General features: G+C 28.8%; 3 protein-coding genes across 10 annotated transcripts; 2 read left to right on the plus strand and 1 right to left on the minus strand.

Moving 5' to 3' along the window:
• Window positions 1-243: 243 nt before the first annotated feature.
• LOC113861830 (BTB/POZ domain-containing protein At3g05675) lies at window positions 244-3,110 on the minus strand. Of its 8 annotated transcripts, XR_003504351.1 has the most exons (5): window positions 2,986-3,075; window positions 2,789-2,846; window positions 1,846-2,496; window positions 1,036-1,701; window positions 244-789 (listed from the first exon to the last, which is right to left on the minus strand). XR_003504351.1 is itself a non-coding variant. In XM_027494883.1 (3 exons), the coding sequence occupies exons 2-3, from the start codon at window positions 2,798-2,800 to the stop codon at window positions 1,186-1,188; spliced, it is 1,323 nt and encodes a 440-aa protein (XP_027350684.1). In that variant the 5' UTR covers window positions 2,801-2,846; window positions 2,986-3,110; the 3' UTR covers window positions 523-1,185. The 8 variants fall into 8 exon arrangements, 6 of the variants coding, with proteins under 6 accessions (XP_027350684.1, XP_027350685.1, XP_027350688.1 ...); XR_003504350.1 differs by having other exon boundaries at window positions 483-789; window positions 1,036-2,496; window positions 2,986-3,110; XM_027494883.1 differs by having other exon boundaries at window positions 523-2,496; window positions 2,986-3,110.
• A 5,249-nt stretch (window positions 3,111-8,359) lies between these two features.
• LOC113860952 (E3 ubiquitin-protein ligase PUB24-like) lies at window positions 8,360-9,635 on the plus strand. The gene has a single exon (XM_027493533.1). It carries the CDS (start codon window positions 8,433-8,435, stop codon window positions 9,633-9,635), a length of 1,203 nt encoding a protein of 400 aa, XP_027349334.1. The 5' UTR covers window positions 8,360-8,432.
• A 7,338-nt stretch (window positions 9,636-16,973) lies between these two features.
• On the plus strand, window positions 16,974-18,581 carry LOC113863545 (E3 ubiquitin-protein ligase PUB22-like). The gene has a single exon (XM_027497173.1). It carries the CDS (start codon window positions 17,069-17,071, stop codon window positions 18,332-18,334), a length of 1,266 nt encoding a protein of 421 aa, XP_027352974.1. The 5' UTR covers window positions 16,974-17,068; the 3' UTR covers window positions 18,335-18,581.
• The last annotated feature ends 4,344 nt before the right edge of the window (window positions 18,582-22,925 follow it).

The raw sequence follows: 22,925 nt of genomic DNA on the forward strand, positions 1-22,925 counted from the left end.
AAATTAGTCTAGTAACACTTCTTTCATTGAACAAAAACATATAAACTAAATACGATCAACATCTTATCTATGTCCTTAATCAATCCGGTATGATGCTTTGAAATGTCACAATTTTGGCAAGAATTCACTGAAGATTATTACTATTTATCTCCCTAGTTTAGAAAACGATGTTTTTAACTATCGAATTTAAGATTGCATTAGCCGTTGTTGTAAAATATTCGATTGCATATACCAAGTATATTAAGATCAGAGGTAATATTTTTATTATATTTTTCGTACAACTCCATATAATTTAATTTGTGAAAAAAAAAAAGAAGATGAAATAACTAAAACATCATTCTGTGTTACCTCCACCTTCCTATGAGTGCCGCTACTATTCAACATCGTTAATACCTACCGCACAAAACCATTCAACTAAGGAAAAGGAATATTTGTGCGTGAATGAATGTTTATGTATTCAATCAACCAATAAGGGTATATGAACTTGTCAGTTTTTTATTATGTTTGCAGCTTACTTCTGACCTGTTGAAGAAAAGGGGCGCCTATAGGATTTGGGAAATGGAATTGTTTTGCAGGTTACATGGTGACACAAAAATCTAAACTTCAATCTTCCTAGCAATTACTTGAATTCTATCCTCACACAAACTATTAATTTCTATTTTATCTTTTACCTTGATACGATGCTCCTTGGAAGCTAGGAGAATTCTTTCCTTGGCAGTTTGCAGTTTGCACTTTGCACTTTTCTGTATCCGGGCAAAAGTAAACGTCAAAATGACCTTTTTTTTGTCCCTGAAACAAATTACCACAGGACATCACAAGTATGCGTTGTATTGTGTTACCAAACCAAGTAGCAAGAACTGACTAGTGCAAAACCTCCAAGTAAATAGAAATACCCAAGCAAAATCATCATCAATTACAAGTATACTTGTCAGTTATGTATGATGTATCATGATTTTGCTTACTATGAAATAAATACATCATCTACAGTTGACAGTTAGAAATACAACATTTTACAAACTCTTCAACGTAATTTACATTGAATTGATGAAAAGCGGAGATTTTAGATGCCTCCTACAAAATTTTCCATTCACGTGCAAAAAAGAGATGATGTTTCTCTTCTAAATGCTTTAATTAGATAGGAATCTTGGATTAGTAACTGATATAAAGAACAGAATTTGTGAAACATCAAATTGGGTTGGTCACTGCATGCTCATCCCCTAGCACTGATAGTCTTCTCTTAGCAACCTTGGACCGATAACACCATACTTCAAATGCCTCAGTCAGGTCTGGATACCGCATATACTCATTTTCCAACCATTCAGTTAAAACCTCTGCCTGATCCCCTGATGGCAATGCAAGAATGATAGAGACAAAAGTGGATTCCAGGGATTGCCACAATTCGCCATCTAATTTAAGCACCATGGCATTCTCACAATTCATTGTGACAGAATCAATCAATGGTTTTGTAACCCTCACAAATGGAAGCCACACTTTCAAAACCTGAAGACGTTTTGTAGTTGGCAATATAACATTACCATACCCAATTGCCTCTAAAACCTTCGATGTCACCTCAATAGCTCGCAGCTTTATCTCAATGACTTCAGTTGTAGAAATTCCTTGCTCAAGCACCTTGACAATCTTTTCTGATGCATCAAACCAATACTCAACAAATTCCCTCATTATTTCCAACTTACTCAATATCTGACAAACCCAAGACAAATCAGTCAAATAGGATTGAAACAACTGAATGTTTCCAGCCTCAGAAAGCGATTCTGTGGAGCTACAGAACAAGGCTATTAGTGAGTTGTTAAACCTGGAAAATAGTCTGTTCACACAGTCTTTTACCTCATGTTTTATGTCGTCATCAGCTGTCAATAAAGGGGCATCATCATCTTCAGTTAGCATGTACTCAAGTTGCTCTTGTGCAGAAGATTTAAGATCGTTCATTTGTGCTGCAGGCGATGAAGTAGCAAAGCGAATGGCCGAGACAAAGATGTTTATGATAGCTGACTGGTTAACCGGTTGAAGTCTAGCCAGGATGGGCTCAGCCGGTAATCCCATCCGAGGAACAATTTTCAATATCTCCTCCTCCTCAGCCTCTTCCCAGGTGACCGCTTCTAAGTAGTTCACGCAGGCAGTAACAATTTGAGGGCATCCAAGCTCAACCGCCACCTGGAGAACACCTAGAGCATTTCTAACACCATGCCACAAATCATCAACTGAACCATCTATAACAATGTAGAGAAGACGAATAAGATTCACATGATAGTCAAAATCCAATTCTTGGCAATAGACATCGACACAGTTACGCGAATCAAGGATCTGACATGTTGGCCAGTCCTCAGATAGCCTATCAGCAAAATACTTGCAGTTTCTTATAAGAACCTCTGAGTGGCAATACAGCCAATCATCTCGACCTTCCTGCGTTCGTAGCCTCACAACAACATCACTCGTCGATCGATCACCAATCACACAAGCTACCTTTTCTACCTTATCCTGAACGAAAGTGGATAATGTAATTACTAATTACAGATAACAGAGACTCAGACACCATACATTTGGGAAGTAATATTGACTATTCTTAATGTTGATGGTTGAGGCATTCCAATTCATGAATTTCACTTACATATAGTTAAAACTTTGTTTTACATTAATGTAGTTAAGAAGCCAACATACGAAAAGCCTAATTATTTATTTAAATTTTGTAATTCTGAAGCTGGAAAAGCGATATTATTGGTGGTAAAATTAAATGATGGGATAAAAGGGAAGCGCGGAGAAACAAACTTACAGTAGTGTCCATCGAAATCAAGACAAGTAGGAAGCAATATTTTCACACATGATAGTACCTGCAATCACAAAACAAGAATTAGAGTTTCAAGTATGGACGAAGAGGAAGAAGGTGAAAGTGCCGGATCTCTTTGGTCTGAGGCAATTGAGAGCAGAGAAAACGAGGGATTTCGTTGTGTCCTTGGAATCAAAACGCACCGTTCGATGGATGGAAGAAGCAATGCAATGGGTTGAGTGAGGTTCACTCTCGTCTCTCGTATCGCACTTTCCTACTGCTGCTTCTTATCAACTTTAAACGCATCGTTTCCGTTGCCTTTTTCTCCCAACTTGCCAACTTGCCATTCATATCTATTTATAATTCTTTTTTTTTTAAAAAAAAATCATTCATTTTATGCCCACATTTTGTTCCAAAATTTCATTTAATCATACTTCCATATATACGTAAGTGAGCTTCATGTTTATCTTGGAAGTATATTTAATGAGAATTTTTTTCTTTTTCGAAAATGAAGGTTATAATTTTAATTATAAGACGTTATATTTTTGTTTAATGTAAGTTTATGAATAGCAAAGAATTACCCTACCACTAAAGTTGCCACCTAGTCCCACGACAACGCGTCGGTCACCTACGACGTAAGTTTATTTTTCCCTTTGTTCGTCGTTGTTGTTATGTTCTTGTCATCAAATTGGGCTTACTAATTGCTGTTGTGAAATTGGGCCAATATAATTAGCCTTATTGATATCACTATTGTTATAAAATTGTTGTAGAATTGTTCTCGTAAAATTAGGTTTATTTGTTGTTATTAATTTGCCACGTGATTGATTGAACTTGTAATTGGCAACTTAAATCAATTTCCATAGGTTGAGCCAAATTGGTTCACATTAATTTTTCAAATAAAAAACTACAAAATATATTAATAAATATCTTAATAGAACTAGATAAGAAACTAAATAAACATTTGTTCAGTTAAAAATAAATTAACATAAATTAATAACACTTTTCTATATAATAAAATCGTTTTTAATGAGTGCCATAAAGGTACTTGTTAGTATTTTCATATAAAAATAACAAAAATATAAGGAAAATTCAAACACAAAAATGTGCAAAATATAGTTTGGAGAAACAGTGCAACATAGAAAGGTGAGTTTGATCAAAGGTATCGTGCCAAATAGTAGAGGCAAGCTTTGGGGACAAGCAGGGACGCGAGGTATAAAACAGGTTGGTCAACATAAGTGGAGATATAAGATATAAAGAGAATTGTAAAACATTTTTTAAAAAGTAATTAATACTATATCCGATCTTTTTATAAGAAATAAAAAATCAAATCACTAGATTAAGAAAAGTAATTAAATATGTTATATTTTTTATAAATATAAATTCTATTTAAAAAATACTCATGATATTAAATGATGTAGTTAATAATTTGTATATTTAATGATACTAATAAAAGAAAAATATAAACAAATTTAATAATTAATGCATCTTAAATCTATTATTTATTTTTTATAATAAAGACTAATAAAATATTTCATTTATTTCTTATAAAAAACAAAAAAAAAATATATAACATCTATTTTTAAAAGATAATGAACTCATCGTAAGTTAATGATTATATTTTTAGCTAATATTAATAAGTATCTTTAGACTTTAGTCAAATAATTAAAAATTTAAAGTATTAAAAATATTTTTAATGCACTTTTATTATAATTTTAATATTCTTTTAATATGGCTTTCAATAAAGATATTTATTTATTAATCTTTTAACTAGTGCTTTCTCATGATACTCATTAAAAATATTAATATTTATTTTTAAAAATATTTTTAATTTAACTTATTTTTTATTAATATTATTTTTCATTATATACATAATATCTAAATTAAAAAAAATGAAACCTTTAAAAAGGAGGAGGCCTAAATAACATGATTTGCTGGTCTCCTCCTTGGACCAATTGTAGTACAAAGTAAGCTACTAAATTAACAAAGAAAAAATACAAAAGGTATATAAAGTTGGTTAAGCCAAGTTGCCTACTTAATTTTTTGTAAAGTAAAACTGGAAAATTAAAAATAAAAGAAGTGAGACAAAAAATAACAATTCTGTTAACTCTAACTATCAGATAAAGTTTAAACACCTACAAATAGTGTGCTTTTATTAAAAATATAATATATAGCACTAATTACATTTTATATTCTCATGATAATAAATGATTTATTTTTAATAAAATTTATCACTCTTAAGTTTTTTTTTCAATTTTGGAGTTTGTTTATTAAAACTGTTAGAGATGACTAATTCAATCTTCAATTTCCATCGACATGTCTTATAACCGTCACCTAATTTTGTTTGTCTAAAATCTAAAATTAAAAGAAATGAAAGAAAATAATAAATAAATGTTTTATATGTTGAAAAAAAAACATTTCTGTGCATAACATTGGGTCTATTAACCAAATGTTACTTGTTGATACTATACTTTGTTAGCAAATAAGATTGAGCAAGAAAAGATATACAATAAAGGGTTATAGTTACTGTTTGATTAGCCTAATAATGGATTAGAGAAACTTTGTTTAATAACGAACTTTTTAGACTTAGGTGGAAGGTTGACGCTTGAGTTGATGGTCCTGATCGTAGAAAGAGTGAAAACTCATGGCGCTATTAATGGAGTAGAGGATGTCGTGTCCCCAACCATATGAAGAAGACAAAAGCGTTGACTCGATTGGAACTAATTAATGTGATTGAAATAATCCATTCAAAGCATTTTAGATCCCCATAAGGATGATAAATACTGTAATTCAATCGACTTATACAATGACCCTTCAATTTGTTTCTCTTCTTTAATTTCTTCTAATGTCACAAATAAAAACTTTTCATGGCCTGGACTTCAATATCTATGAATGATGATCAATATTTAAATTTTTTTAATCAATAAAGAATCTCCTAATTAATCAGTATTATTTTTTCTTGAGCATTAAGTGTCACGGGCTTATTTAAAATATTTTCTTTTCTGTTTCAGACTAAATCTCAAATTGATTTTTAATCAATATTCCCTAAATAGAAAATGTATTTTATTATATTATACATGTTTTTCTTAAGTTGTCATGGAAATAAATGTGTATTTGTCTTTCAATTTATTTTGGTAAATTGTTGTTCATTTTTTTTAAAAGTAGAAAAGATTTTAATTTCATGTTTTATATTCTTTTAATTTTTCTTTTTGAATAATTTTTCATACCAAGTACCAACATGCTTCACGCTTATTATTTAGACTATTCATCGGTATATGTGGAATTAAAGAATCTACTGAAATCAATTCTTATTGACATGTTTAACATCTTCCCGCAAAATATATTCCTTTCTCACTTCACTTTCCGCTTTTGGTATCCCTTATCGTATGAATTCATAATATATTTTAAAACTATGTAATTTTTTGAAAAAATTAACATATTTCTAGAAATTTTGTAATTTAATTATCAAATTTATAAAGCTTAATGTTTAACGAAACTTAATGTCAGTGTATATGTTTTACACAGGTATACACGCATCCATATGTGCGAATTTTTTCTTTTTTACTTCTTATTTTATAACTTGTGTGTTTGAGTCCAATTGGAAATACACTAGCATTTTTTACCCTCATAGAATTGAAAATGTTTTACTCGTATATTTCTATGCATAGTTTCAAACATTACGTGCTAGCTAGATTGGAAAATACCGAGAGCTAAGTAAAATGGGGTGAAGTGGAGTTAAAAATAAAATAAAAATGTTCTTCCCAACAAGTTGTTTATAAATTGAAATAACTATGGACAACGAACGATCAATAGCATATGCTTTTAAATAAAGTTAATTGAACTTGAGTTCGCTTTTATTAAATTCAATGATACCTAAACTATTAATGTTAGCTTTGAACATTTCAACGGAAAAAAAAAAAAAAAGTTTACCATTAACAATTTTGTATGCTGTAAAGCCTTTTTTTTCAGATCCTTTAAACAAGGTATTGTTCTTTTACAATATCCACCTAATAATTTCTTATTATTTTATAAAACGACAATTAATTTTATATTTTAGAATATAAAAAATTTAATATTTTATTTATTTAATAATTAGAAAGACTTTTATTAAAAATTTAAAATTAATTTTTATTAGTCCCAATATAACCTATATTGGGACTTTTTTTATGCCGAGCTTTCGCTGCTCCCCCTCAGTCTCTGGGTTTTCTTTTTCATTCGTGAAATGCTTATGAAATACCATTTCCTTGAATTGTTTTGTAATTTGTTCCCTTTTGAGCCCATTTCTTATAAAGGAAAAAGGGTTGACGTATATTAGAAGATTTATAATTTAAAATATTAAAGAAGGTTATTTGCTATATTCACTTTATGCATGCGTTTACGCGGGATTTGGTTGATACCATTCGATTCTTCAAATTAAATTTAAGCATTTAATATATTTTTTTTTCAAAAATAAACTATTTATTATATGTTTATTTTTAAAGAATATATATTTATAATAAAATATTAATTTAAATTGTTTAAAATTATTCTTCAAATTAACATTAACATTTTTTTATCATTATTTTGACAAAAATATTTTATGAATATTTTTCACATATACCTAAGACGAGTACCATATGGTGCCCCTATATTTCAAAACTTTGAATGTGATGAAATGAAAGGAAAAAATGTACAAAATTTGTAGTATAAATATAAAATAAGATATACTATGTGTTTTGCTAAATGGTAAAATGAATTAAGTAAAAAAAATATTAAAACAACTATATAAATTTTATTGGTTAATTGATAAATTAAAATAATTTTAAAAATGTTTAACGGAAATCATGAAGAATAACTATAAACAATTTTTGTCTTTTATTATCAAATGAAAAAATTAGGACTAAATATGTAGATAAAATAATAAGAAATTAATCAATTAATTTTAATCTATAGGCTTGAATTCGAGTCTCATATTTATTTGTATTAAATATTAAAAAAAATTATTTATTAATCTTAACTCAATAACAAGGGACCTCAAAAAAACACATCGTATAGGGAAAAAAATTGAAAAATATGTCATTGAACTTTTATTTCGGTTGGAAACCTCATACCTGCTCGCACACCACCAAAAATATTTACTCCTTACGACGGTTTAATTTAGATAAGTTTATGTACAAATAATCATAAGAAAAAATAAAATATCTTTTACAAAATTAAAATTAATTAATTTTTTATATTTTAATTTAATTAATTGAAAATTTTTAAGCTAATTAAAAAAGAATTAATTTTAATTTATGAAATAAATTTAATTTAAGTGCTTTCTAAATGACCTCAGTCAAACTGGGTTAACTCGAGTGGCTCTGGTTTGTTCGCCCACCTTTTCCTTTCCTTTGACCACCGAACAGTGTTACTTAGAATGGAGAATCCTCTGCGTAGACTAGAATCAGCTGACTCGTCCACTTAGACTTATATGCATGCATGACCCATACAAAACTACCCCGGGGGGGTCAAATTCAGCAACCACTCTCTTTCTCTCCCATTAAAATTGTCATCAATATATAATTAAACGACATTAATTCTTTAACTACTTAGCAGATTCTTGCTCCCCCCTCCTCCCTTCAATCATAGATATCTAACTTTTTGAATATTTTTGAGAACTAGCTTGGTTTTAATCATGGATGAAATTGAAGTTCCTCGATATTTCATCTGCCCAATATCCCTTCAGATCATGAAAGATCCGGTAACTACTATTACAGCCATTACATACGACCGAGATAGCATTGAGCACTGGCTATTCACCAGCAACAACACCACTTGCCCAGTCACTAGACAACCGCTCCCAAGCGACTCTGACCTAACCCCAAATCACACCCTTCTGCGTCTAATCCAAACTTGGTGTACCCAAAATGCCTCGCATGGTATTCATAGGATTCCCACCCCTAAGCCACCGCTTGACAAGTTTCAAGTCCTTAGGCTCCTCAAAGACCTCGATGACCCCAAGCTTCAACTTGGAAAGATCAAGGAATTGGAATTTCTAGCATCACAGAATGAAAGGAATAAAAAGTTTTTACTACAGGCTGGTGTGCCAAAGGCCATGATCCTGTTCATATTTAATTGTTTTAGAAAAGGCCAAAGTGATAAAGGTCTAGAAGAAGCTTTAAGCTTACTTCAGTTTGTTAACGTTCCAGAAGAGGATATAAAGCTTCTTCTAGCGGAAAACGATCAAATATTGGATTCTCTAACGTGGGTTTTAGGCTGTGAGGTGAAAAATTCTATTGCTGTGAAATCTCGCGCAGTAATAGTGCTCAAAACCATCATGCAGAAAGCTAGCTCCACAGTAATGGAAAGACTGAAACCTGCACTGTTTGAAGGGACTGTGAAGATTTTACAATGTGGGACTACTCAACAAGGCTTGGATGCTGCGCTTCAAGTCTTGTTAAGTGCTTGCCAATGGGGAAGAAACAGGATCATGATTGTGGAAAGTGGTGCAGTTTTTGAACTCATAGAGATTGAATTAAAGGCACCTGAGAAGAGGATCACAGAGCTCAACGTGGAGATACTATTTCACCTGTGTTCTTGTGCCGATGGAAGAGCTCAGTTTCTTAGTCACAAAGGCGCCATTGCTTTGTTGACGGAGCGAATCTTCACGATTTCATCAGTGGTGGATGACCGAGCCATATTTATTCTTTCTTTGGTGTCTATGTTCTCTGCCACACCTGTGGTCCTTCAAGAAATGGTGGAGTTTGGAACTGTGTCAAAGCTTCGTAGGTTGCTTCAGAGTGATCATGGCACCTATCTTAAAGATAAAGCAAAGAAAATCCTTAATTCTCATGCTCAAGTTTGGAAAATTACTCATTGCATTGATTTCTTATCGTGATCGATTCTTCTATGCGGGGTTCAGTCAGTGAAGTGCAGTCACAATATTCTATTTCTATCTGAGATTATTATTATTATTATTATTTCCTTGTTTAAGGGTTAAATTTTGAAAGAAAAGAGAGAAAATATGAAGAGCATGTTTGTTTCTCTTTACAAAAATAATTTTTTATTTTTAAAAATAAAATGTAATACAAACATACTTTAAATATTTGTATTACATTTTATTTTTAAAAATAGAAACAAACATACTTTAAATATTTTATGTTTAAATTAAGAGGATTAAGTTAATTTATTATTTTATTTTAATAAATTATTAAATTATAAAATTTTATTGAAAATGTTTTTTTTTCAATTTTCCCTAAAACTTAACTCTAAACATTCTATTAATATCTTCGTAATGCAATTAAAAGAAATTCTCTTTCTGATTATATTTTGGTATTATAAGCCCAACCTCGTATAATGAAACGCACGAAAGAAGAGAGCACAAAGCTGGGAAGGTGGCTTTGAACATTTTGCTTAACACAGCCATATGTACGTAATATCCAACACTTTAAAAGGTAAAGATTCTACATATTACTTAAAAAACATTTATAATCTGTGACGATGATAAGCTCATTTGTTTCTTTCAAAATTAGTGTTCAAATTTTCATATCAATTTCTCTTTCTCTTCTAAGATTTCATTTTATCGTAAAACAAAGAGTAATGGATACATAATCACAACTGTTCTATATTATTAATTAAAATAATTCATTTTTATGATAATATATATATATTTATGAAAAAAAATCACAATTAATAGATTTGATAAAGTTATCATTATTGAAATGCGGTAAACATTACACTTTATATAAAGTACGATTGAGTAAACTTGAAAAAGTAAAAGTATTATTATGCTATATTCCAAAAATAAAAGATATTTCTAAGAAAGCATTAAAACTAATTTGGGGGGAGAATTTTCATTAAAGAAATCTATTATAATAAAATTTTTAATAATATCTTTTAAGAAAAAAGTATGATCTTTCTCTTAAAAAATTACAACAAACAGGCTTATAATTACACTATCATGAACCTTGTACTTCGATGTCATAAATCTACACATCCATCACTTTAAAGTTCGCAAGAAAGAAAACTTGAGAAAAATTTCCGTTTTTCAATTCATGCATCTAGTAAGAATACTATTTATAGCTTCTTAATTTACTGTGTTGGAGCATATAGCAGTGAAATGGTCCTTAAATAACAGTACGCAAATAAAGAAGAGGCATCATTTCTAATTTCTTAGTGATATAATGCTTAGTTTTGGCGTCGATACACTAAAAATAGTTCTTGTAATTTTGTACTTAAAACTTCTTTAAAATCCATGACTGAAACAGAGTGAATTTCAAGCACTAAAATCAGAAAAAGTTAATTTAGTATTATTATATAAATCTACACAATGCCTAAATCGTATATAAGAGAACGTTGAAAATTTATTAGTTTTGTATGAAATATACTCCAATAACAAGATAAAAATACTAGGGTTTGTTTGTTTCTATTTTAGTTTTAAATTTTTAAAAATTATTATGTCTTTCATGACACTTATCACTCCACGTCATAATTCTGTTTGTTTTCAAATGAATTGTCCATCTTATGGTTTCTCTTTCTTGTCAGAATCTTAATTAACTTGATTAGCATACTCCTCCATCACTAGGTAGAATATTTAAACCTTTCTTTTATGATTTTTTTGTGTCGCCAATGGGCTTTTTTAAAACTTAAGCCTTTTGAAACCGATGCTTTGATTAACTTGTTTTGCTGCAAAATTCTCCAAAAAAAACAAAAACAAAAACAAAAACAAAAACAAAATGGTGAAACAAAAATTCCCTTGGTAAATTTGAAAAACCGGAGTTTGTTGTAAACTTTTTGCCCTCCTAAATTTAGAGGAACTAGCCTTTAGGGATTAAGATTGACCTCCATTATTGTTAATTATTCACGTTGACCCATTAGAGTTATATGTGTTTAGTTCTTTTGGAATAGTATCAACCGAATTGAGCAGAAGTGAAATTGTACAATTTGAAACCATTTCATGAATTTGATTGAGCTGAAATAGTGAATAAAAGTTTTAAATTTCATTGGAATCAACCAAAGAATGTACATTAGCACTCTCATATAGTAAAAAATATATATATATTCCAGGCTACGTGATGAATTTCTATTAATTGATGCAAGAGTAAAATGGTTTCCATGTATTTATATTTTATTTTATTTCATTTCATTTCATCTATTATATTCTTATTTCCATTTTTTGTTCATTTAAATTGCATTCCTTCTTCCGTCTAAACAAAGTGCTAGTGACATAATGACTATGATACTTACAGCAACCACATGCATGTCGTGTGATAGAACTTGTTGAACTAATTTGCAGGAGACAAGAAAATGCACATGATCCCTTAGAATATTTTAAATACGTTTTTCAGAGTTTTATCTAGACATACTAAACTTATTAGTCAATTTTAAATTGTGATTTCGTTAAATTTTATTGCTGAATTTATGGTATAAAAATTTAATGTTATAGAACTAATTACAAGTAGTTAATTAAATCATTTATTTATATCTATTTCTTTGTTTACCTTTAACAAATAAATAACAAATTATAATCTGACAGACTTGGTAATGTATAAACACTCAAATTTTAATCAAGAAATTACATAAAAAATAATAATGATAATATACCTAAATTTTATTCTTTTATCGAATAGCACAAAAGTGGAATACAAATAGTATGTTGTTTATATTTCTAAGTTAGATCCGTTTGACCAAAAGAAAATATTAGAGATCATCTAATAGCTTCAGTTTGAATGGATAATAACTTAATATGGTTCTGCATTGTCGCTCCTAAAACGTTTTTGAAATGCTCTAAATTCAACGCCTTCGAGTTGGGAATGAGAACTTAAGGTACGTTTGAATAAGAAATTTAATTAAAGTGTTTATAAAAAATATATATACTTTTAAATTTATGACATAAATTTAAAATAATTTGCTAATTTAGACTCACGGTTTGCCTACTTTCAATTCGTATTTGTTTTTTTAATTTAAACTTGTATTTTGCGTTTAAATATAATTTAAACTTGCCTACGTTTCCTTTTTATTTGGAATTGTGTTTTTTTCTTAATTTTTTATTATATTTCTCGAGTCTATTTCCTTTTTAACCTCAACTGAATTTTATATCATATTAGAATTTTAATGCAGACTTAATTTAGGTGTCTAAGAGAGAGGGTGAATTTAATCTCAAGTAACTTGTTTCTTTAAACTACTTTAACAATATTATACACTTTATTTTATCTTAGTCATAAATATAATGCGAAAAAAATATTTACAATGAACTTTTTATAAAAATAATTATTCATAATATCGGGTTTATATAATAAATATTTTTATATAATATAATCTTATTTAAATATGACAAAATTATGGTGTATATATATATATATATATATATATATATATATTCTGAATATTTAATGTGAATATATTCTTAAAACATGAATTTAAATTTATTTATTAAATTAAAATAACTTTGTATCATTGAATCTACACATTCGGTGATAATTATTTATATTTTTTAACAAATCGATATCATAACTTATTTAAATAAAATAAATAGATTTTTTTAATCTTGCTGTGTTAAAGTATCCATTGACTTGACGTATGGTGACCACGTGACACATTTCATAGCCGACATTCTCATGCTACGTCATCGTTGCTGTCATCAATGCTTTTCCTTATTATTTTTTAACTTCTTTTTCTTTCGCACTCGTTTTCTTCGTGTTAATTGCTTAAAAAAAAAGCATTTCGTTATCTTAAGATCGCGTTTAATTTTTTTAAAAATTAAATTAAAATATAATTAATGTATTTTCAACAAAATATATATTTTATTATTATTATTATTTATTTAGATTTAATTTTAAAACTGATGTTAACAGTTTTTTTTAATTACTAAAAGAGTTATATTAATTACATAAGATATATAATTTGTATTATATTATTTAGTTTAATATATTTTTTTATTCATTTATTTTACTATAGTGTATACAAACTCATTATATAAATATTATTTTCCTATAAAAACTAACCTACTAAACTTAGATAAATTTTTATTGATTTGACGTTCGACTATTTTTTAGTAAATAGTTTTTTAATTGATTTTACTAACATTCTTTAATAATTATTGTGTTCACTATTTAAATACAACTCTTCCAAACTGTAAATTAAGACTTTTTTTTTTCATGACTTTGTGATCCTTTACGGTGTGTAATGTGTTAAATAATGTATTGTAGCATTTTTTAAATAGACATATGCTAATAAATTTTCATGAAACATAGAAAGGAATAAAAAATAATATTATCGTAATTTTCTTAAAATAATTGTCAATATGACATTTTTAATTATTAAAATAAAAGAAAAAGAGTATAATACTGAAAATGAATAAATAATTTACTAAAAAGATGATAGAAAATGGGACGTGCCTGGTCAAAGTAACGGTGACAAGTGGTACTGGAGTAACGAAGGATGAAGAGATTGAGGATAGCACGAGACACGACGGCCACACAGTCTCTGCGTCAGTGATGAAAGAACCAGATGAGGATCTTATCGTAAATTCCACTTGCATTTCTTTTTTAAGCTTTACACGTGTAATGAATGGGTCGAATAGACACCTTAATTTGTCGGCCAGCAGCCCAAATGCTTACATTTTATCTACACACAAAATAATTAGGTATACAGCGATTTGGTGCTGGGAAGTTTTTTTATTTTTTGTTTTTAAATTTATATTCTATAATAAAATATGTTGAGTTAAAAATATTTAAATTGTTTCTAAAATTAATATTAAAAATTTAATAAATTTTATTTTTATTATTAAAATTTTTATTTATTTATTTTACTCAAAAAAGTAAATGATAACTTTTTTACTATTATCATAATCTTGCACTTTAGTTTTTATCACTATTATTTCTATCATGAATATTAATTATTAATATTATTATTGTTATTATATATATATATATATATATATATATATATACCATTTTTATTATTACTGATGTTATAACAATTACCTTTTGTTGACTATTCATATTATTATTGTTGTAACTACTTTATTAATAATTATTTTTATTATTATTCTTAACTGCTTTTATCACTACTTATAATAATTATTGTAAGTTTGTAACTCTTGTTTATTCTCTTCACCAACTATTGTTATCACTATAAGGATTATATATCATCAATACTATTACCGCTTCTCTTATCATTCATATATTTGTTGTTGCCATAATCTCTAATGACATTAACTGTCCATAGCAAAAAAATAAAAATAAAAATGACATGTCACTTAATTAATTATTATTACTGCAACATCACTATTTTTATAAATTGTTTCTTAATCTTTTTTACTATTTATTACTAGTTGTTTTTATTATTAGTATCATCGCTCTCATTAACATGATTGATACCATTGTTAACCATCTTCAATACACTATTGCTACTATAGCTAATTCTCTCACTAACAGATACAATCTTTTATCATTTGTCATTTCTATTACAAATACAATCTTAATGCTAATGAGTAAATTAACATATATAATAAATAATTTTTATATAAAAAGTTAAAATTTAAACGATAATTTTTAAAAAAATATAAGATTATAAAACTGATTTTAATTTTAAAAACTTAAATTATCTCAATTGAATCCAAGTTAATAAATGCATTCTTATAACATTTTTTAGTATTTAAATAACTCTTTATAAGTTAAAATTTTATAATAACGCTGTGGTATTTTTAAATTAGATTTTTACTAATTAAACAGTATTAATTTTTGTCGAATTACAATCATTTGTTTTGAAGCAAAGATAAAATACAAAACATATTCAACTGTATTATTTTTTAAATAAATTTATAAATTATAAATATGTTCAGACAATTATTTATAATTAAATAAAATTTAACGAGCTTTTAACAACTACAAATCAGTAAGGGTAAATTTAGTTATAAATTTTTAAATTATAAATATAAATTATAAGGACTTATAAATTCGTTTAATTAAAGTTTTTAGGGTTTTTTTTAACTTGTTATTTGGATAATTTTAAATCATTTAATATTTTGGTTAAAAAAATCTTAAAATAATACATTCGTGAGGTTGTAAAGTATGTTTTTAAATATCATTAGTTTTTATTCATTGCTTTAAATAGTTATTAATTTTTGTTCAATAGTGGCAACTGGCAAAGGAATATATATTGTAGCATTTTAATATTGTTTAAAGAATTAAATATTTACATATGTTACATAGTTTTTTAATATTTTTAATTAATTTTGTCATTATTAAATATAAAAAACATATTAGTGAAATATATTCGAAAATAAATTTTCAGGAGTTTTTAAAAAAATAGAGTTTAATTAAGTTTAAGACTGAGTTCCTGTTTGTTTTGAAGGGAAACAATTAAATCTTATACTCTTTAAAAAAAATACAACTTCAAATAAAAATATGCGATTTAGATGAATTAAATGTTTTTTAATTATATTTCACAATTTAAATAATTTTTATCAAATCTAAATCAAAGAGATACAAGGTGATTATTTGGTTTGCTCTGCAAATCACATTTGGAGTAGAAATTTGACTTTTAATTGTAAATTAAAGTGTTTGGCCGATCACTTTTGTTATTAAAGATCAAATTTGAGATGGATAAAATTAATTTTAAGAGAAGTAAAAACTTTTTGACTTTTTTATTAAGTAAATAAATTGATTTTAGATGCAAGATTAATAAATTAATTTTTTTAAAAATTACTTTATTAACTAAGTAAAGTCAACTTTTTCCAACTTCCTTTTAAAATATTACTATATTTAAACATAAATTAATTATCTTAAACTCCATTTAAAAAATTAAATAAACTTCAAAACCAATTTTATCATAATCCAAAACTAATAGTAAATGTTAAGATTTTTATCCTTGAGGGGATTACATTCCCCTTCAAGATAAGATTAAAAAGTAAGAGTTGAAGAGGGTAATTGGAGCAGGTCAAAAGGAATTAATTAAACATAGTATGAAATTATGAATATAATCCCGAAAGTTGTCAAGTAGCATATTCCCCATGTGCTATAAATGTTTCACCTTCTGTTTGTGTTAATGTTTTGTCTGGTTCGTGTTGATGACTAGGTAAAGTGAATCTTAGTTGAGAATTTCCATATTTTGTTTGGAAAAGTCATCGCACCCTGTTTCTCTCGAATGGAGGCTCTCGTTTATGCGTGTTTTGACTTCAGCACGCCACATGTGTATAAATAAGAAGACCACACCGCTCTCAATTCTCAACCGCCCCAAGTTTTTCAAACTTTCACAACTCCTTCAATTCACAACAACTCTTTTCATCACTGTCTCTACAACCTCTTCTTATCGGATCTAACACAAGACATGGACGAGATTGATGTTCCTTCGTTCTTTGTTTGCCCCATTTCGTTAGAAATCATGAAGGATCCGGTGACTGTCTCCACGGGTATAACCTACGACCGTGAAAGCATCGAGACGTGGCTATTTTCTAAGAAAAACAAGACATGTCCTGTCACCAAACAACCCTTGTTAGATTACAATGATCTCACTCCTAACCACACCCTTCGGAGACTGATTCAAGCATGGTGTACCATGAACGCTTCTCACGGCATCGAAAGGATTCCAACTCCTAAGCCTCCCGTAAACAAAAACCAGATTTCAAAGCTCCTCAAAGACGCTTCTCATTCACCTTCGATGCAGATTAAGTGCCTCCGAAAGCTTAAATCCATCGCTTCCGGAAGTGAAACAAACAAACGTTGCATGGAAGCATCGGGTGCTGTTGAATTCTTAGCATCAATTGTAGTGAACAACATCGATTCTTCAAATTTACCCGGGCTAGAGTCCAACCCAGATGATGGATTCGAGTTGAAAACAAGCGCAAGCGATGAAGCCTTAAGCTTGCTATATAATCTTCATTTATCTGAACCTGGGTTGAAGACTCTCCTAGCCTTCAAAAACGGGGAGTTTATAGATTCCTTAACAAGAGTATTGCAAAAGGGGTTCTTCGAATCACGAGCTTATGCAGTGTTCTTGTTGAAATCTATGTCTGAAGTGGCTGAACCAGTGCAACTATTGCATCTCAGAACTGAACTCTTCGTGGAATTAGTGCAAGTTTTGAAGGATCAGATTTCACAGAAGACATCAAAAGCGACACTCCATACACTGATTCAATTCTGCCCATGGGGGAGAAACAGGATCAAAGCGGTGGAAGCAGGAACGGTTCCTGTTTTGATAGAACTTCTTCTTGATTGTAAGGAGAGAAAGCCATGTGAAATGATGCTAGTGTTGTTGGATGTGCTGTGCCAGTGTGCTGAGGGACGAGCTGAGCTGTTGAGCCATGGAGCAGGACTTGCCATAGTGTCGAAGAAGATTCTAAGAGTTTCTACACTGGTAAATGATAGAGCTGTTAGGATTCTTTTGTCTATTTCCAAGTTCTCTGCGACTCCACAAGTTGTTCAGGAAATGCTGAAACTGGGTGTGGTGGCGAAACTGTGCTTGGTGCTTCAGGTAGAGAGTGGGAGCAAGGCCAAGGAGAAGGCAAGGGAGATACTCAAAATGCATACTCGATCATGGAGAGATTCTCCATGCATACCCAGCAATTTGCTCTCTTCATACCCAGCTTATGTGTGAAGTTATGAGAATTTTTTACCTACTTCTCTTAGAAACTTTTCCTTTGTATAGAATTATTTGGAAAGGACAATTAGTGATAAGTTATGGATATGGGCATCAACTATTGCACCCAAATGGGTTGGATAATGATTTAGGTTTTGACGGGTATTTGTTGACAATTTGGTACATTATGAAATGGATTATTGAGACACAGGTTTTTTTTATCTTCTTGTAATCTGACACAACAGGATAATTAATCATACCGATTTTGTTTTATTTTCATTTTTCCCTTTACATTCAGTTGCTTGAAATGCTTCAAATTGAATTTGGAGCGATCAAATGCTGTGGGCACGTCTTAATTAAAAATACCGCGACGCATACCACGGCAAGATATATTCTTGACCGAGATAAATTACTCAAGCAATTTACTTCCATTTAAGTAACTGATTCCAATTTGAAGACTTGTTTAATTGTGTTTAATTCAGCATTAATTATATTAGAAAGTTCTTCAATTATAATATTACAAATGTTGGTCGAGTATGAAATAGTAATTGGCCAACTAAGATGCGACCATTTAGAATAAACAAGAACTTTTAATACTCACACATAATTCACATTTGATTGTCGCGGGCGTATCGAATGAATATATTTTATTGTAAAGATGAAAGGAATTATTCGTTATGAATCTCATTTAGGTCAATTGTAAAATATTAATTAAGAGTCGCGTAATTTTATGTTCAAATTTAAATATCATAGTACTAATTTCAATTTGTTTCTTTTACTTTTTAATTAATAAACCAAATTTCTCTAATATATTACAAAAACTGTATTGTGCATGTAAATTATGAGAGAAATTAGCCTTAGCTATAAAATCATATACGCGTTGGTTTGAAGATTGATTTTACTTACATGAATAATTAACGAGTGATTCATTCAAGCACTGTGTGTATAATTTTTATAAATTGAGATTTTGGGTTTCAATTTTATATAAGAATTTTTTAAATTTTTATTAGAAAAATTAACCTTTTGTATATATTTTAAATTTAAATATAATTATCTTCTGTAAACAATACTTGTAATCAACAAAAAAAAAAAAACGATTTCACTTAAATTTAAATTTGTCATCTATCCATACATAGTTGGATGATTAATATTAATTTTTTCACCTTTAACACTGTCAACATTTCTACGTGAAAGAGTCGTTGTTAGGAATGATTAAGTTGTGATACGCACTTCAGAATACTCGAGCAAGAAAGGTTGCGAAAATTATTAATTTGGAAGTTTTGTCAAGTGTTTTGCAAGTGCCGTCGGACTTTTTTGAATAAGAAGCTTCACTTATTTTATAAAAAAGCAAAAAGAAAGAAAAGAAAACCCGTGATATATGCATTATTTCTAGAAAATTAATGAAGTTTCTAGGGGCATAGTTGTGAATGTGATGTTCAAACCGATATATAGACCAAGCCAGTTTCAAGTAATTAAAGTTTGTAACCGAATGCAATTTGTTAATAAGAAGCTTCTTTGTTTATATGTTGACCTAAATACAGATAGATAAAAGAATCCATACAACGTCCGAAAAAGAAAGAGATGGAAAAGAATAATGACAACAATTCTTGCAGACCAATAATGTTCAGGAAATAGTCAAGTGTATACTTGCACATGCTATTCTCACGCCTTTGCCTTTTTAGTTTTTAGGCTTTTTTACCGTGTAATTTTTATTGTAGATGTATCAAATTTATGTGCTTTTTAATTTTTTTAAAATAAACCAAGTTGTATCTTTTATACATCACTATATTTTTTTAATTGAACGGTAAAAATCATATTTTTAATATACAATCATATTTTTATGATAATTTTTAAAAAAAATACAATATGTTGACACTTTCGTGCTTTTATTTTTTTAAAAAAATAGAAAGTCATATGTTATATTCAATTTTAATGTTTTATAAAATAAAATAGTTAGAATTTGACTTTTTTTTATTATAAAATAAACAGTTGTACATTAGAAGTACGATTTTTTTTTGTTAACATTTAATCATAATATTTTATAAATAAAACAGTTAAAACTCAGATAAAATAACTGGATAGATCGGTCAATTGCAAACAAGTTATACACGAGAAGTGAGACCTCTTTCAAAATTTAGCTTGTAATTAATAATTAAATGTGATGATATGAATAAAATAACAATATTTTTATTTCTAATACAAGCGCAGTAATAAATTGTTTTACGTTATTCATACATGTTTATCATTGTCGTTTAAGAAAACTAATACTAGTTCGACGTCAAGAAAAATAAATAAATATTATACTATAGACCAAATTATTCTTACATATGTAAGTTTTGATTTTCAGTATGACGCAATTTTCACGATAGTTCAATCGTTTAAATTGACACTATGTTTGATATTGTAAACAACTTTATATTTTTATTTTTAACAAATGTAAGTAATATTTAAGAAATAAAAAATAATTAAAATGATATCAACATATTTTCATTATAATTTTTAATACACTCTTGCTATAATTTTTAATAATTGACACTATGTTTGGTACAACCTTTATCTTTTTCTTATTTAAAAATCACAAGGAACAACTTTTGGTCTAATGGGGTTGTACCAAAGAAATTATTATTTATCAATTTACATACTTTTTAAATATATGTATGAGTATATAATAAAAAAGATTAACAAATAATAAAATTTGATTAAAAATCATAATAGTTAATGTTAGTAATATGCTAATTTTTATTATAATATATACTTTTAATAAACAATTAAAACATAATTTTTATAGTGTGGCATTGAAATTTGTTAAAAATATGACAGACAATATGTCTGTTTCCACGATAATCAGTCTGTTTCCCAGATCAGGAGCTTCAACTTTCTGGAATCATGTGTTGCACACAATATTATGTACGGTGGTTTCTCTCTTTTCAAGGAGTTACAGTTTGTCCAAAGTTTCAAACTTTGAATACACCCTTTCCAGAAAAAAAAAAAAAAAACTGATCCATGGTGGGGTTGAGGCCAGGTCGCTCCGAAATAATGTGTGGTTCATGAATATTTCAATATTTAATTCCAATTCTCAGTGACTGTTCATTGGAGGTCAATATATCCCTCCACTGACATGTGAAGGAACCCATATTTGAATATGATTTTCTGACCGAATTAAGGAGAAGAAAGACTATTTTGAGCTTGATTTGGCCGTTGATCCATGACCAGATGCAAGTTGCGTTAGGTCCAACCAGCTCTTTCATACACTCCATTCGGATTTCAGCGTTGTTCAGAACCCGCAATTAATAATTTTAAACAACTTTAGTTAGTACCCTTCTGCTGACCCTTACACCTGTCAAAGACCTCAGCTTCAGCACAATTTTTTTTAATCCAATCTCCAAACCTTTGCGGTGAGTGTGTCATCAAACCCAAAATAAGTGACCTTCCTGAGGCCCACGTAGCAGGGAATTAGGATCAGCTATAGTCCCGCAAAAAGAGAGTTGAGAGGAGTGAAAAAAGAGAGACAACAATGGAATAAAGAAAAAAGGATGGAGGAGAGGGAGTTCGAAGGGGAAGAGGGTTGGGTGAGAGGAAACTGAAGCTGCGGAGAGGGGGTTGAGAGGAGAGGAAGTGCACCTGAGTGAGAGTAGGGGTTAGAAGAGTTGGAGACAAAGCAAATTATATTTTTATTTAAGTAAAATAAATTCACAAATAAAAAGTAGAATAAACTGTTTTATTTTTTAGTAGATTAAAGCAAATTTAGATCTTCATGTAAGAAAAAATAATAAAAATATACTTTTAAGTAATCAATAGAAGAGAGTAGATGACATAAAAGAGAAGAGAACTAAGAGAGTTGAGAGTTGGGAGAAGTGAGAAAAGGAAAAGGGACGACAATAAAGTGGAAGAGGGGAATGAAAGAGTTGGAAGGAGAGGAGAGTTAAGTGAGGACAGAAGAGAGAGGAGAGGGAGCATGAGAGTTAGAGGAGTTCTAAGAAATTCTATATATTTTTACTTAAGTAAAACAAATTTATTTAAGTAAAAATAGAATAAATTGTTAAAATTTTTACGTAAAATAGAGTAAATTCAAATTTTTACTTACGAAAACATAATAGAAATATACTTCTAGGTAATTAGTTTAGGGTGAAAATGAAAAACAAATTTAGTTAAGTTCTTATTTAATAAGTTTTTTTTATATGAATATTCAGTCATAAGCTTAATTTATTAAAATAATAAATTATTTTTATAATTTTTCATAAACTTTGAAAGATTTGTTATTTGATTTGGATCCATAAAACAAATTTGAGATGTTTAGTCTAGAGGAGGTTCAAGTCAGCATATCTAATATATAAATTATTCAACAAAAATTAAAATATTAAAGGAAGAAAAATGAAATGCTATTGACCCTTATGCATGATCGGTATAATTAACTACCGCTAAAAAAAACCATAGTATTTTGAGTAGTCACGTCTGCAATGCAAGTTACGGACCTACAATTCCTTGTACGATGATCGTGGTCTACATGGTTCTTGCCTTTTTTTCTGCACTAACGTGTTCAAATTCATTTTTTATAAATGTTTGCTGAAGCCAAATTCCAACAAGTATCCTCTATTAAACGAACTTTTAA

This window comes from Abrus precatorius, unplaced genomic scaffold (genome assembly GCF_003935025.1).
Source record: "Abrus precatorius isolate BTA unplaced genomic scaffold, Abrus_2018 Scaffold3, whole genome shotgun sequence".
In the NCBI taxonomy this organism is placed as follows: Eukaryota; Viridiplantae; Streptophyta; class Magnoliopsida; order Fabales; family Fabaceae; genus Abrus; species Abrus precatorius.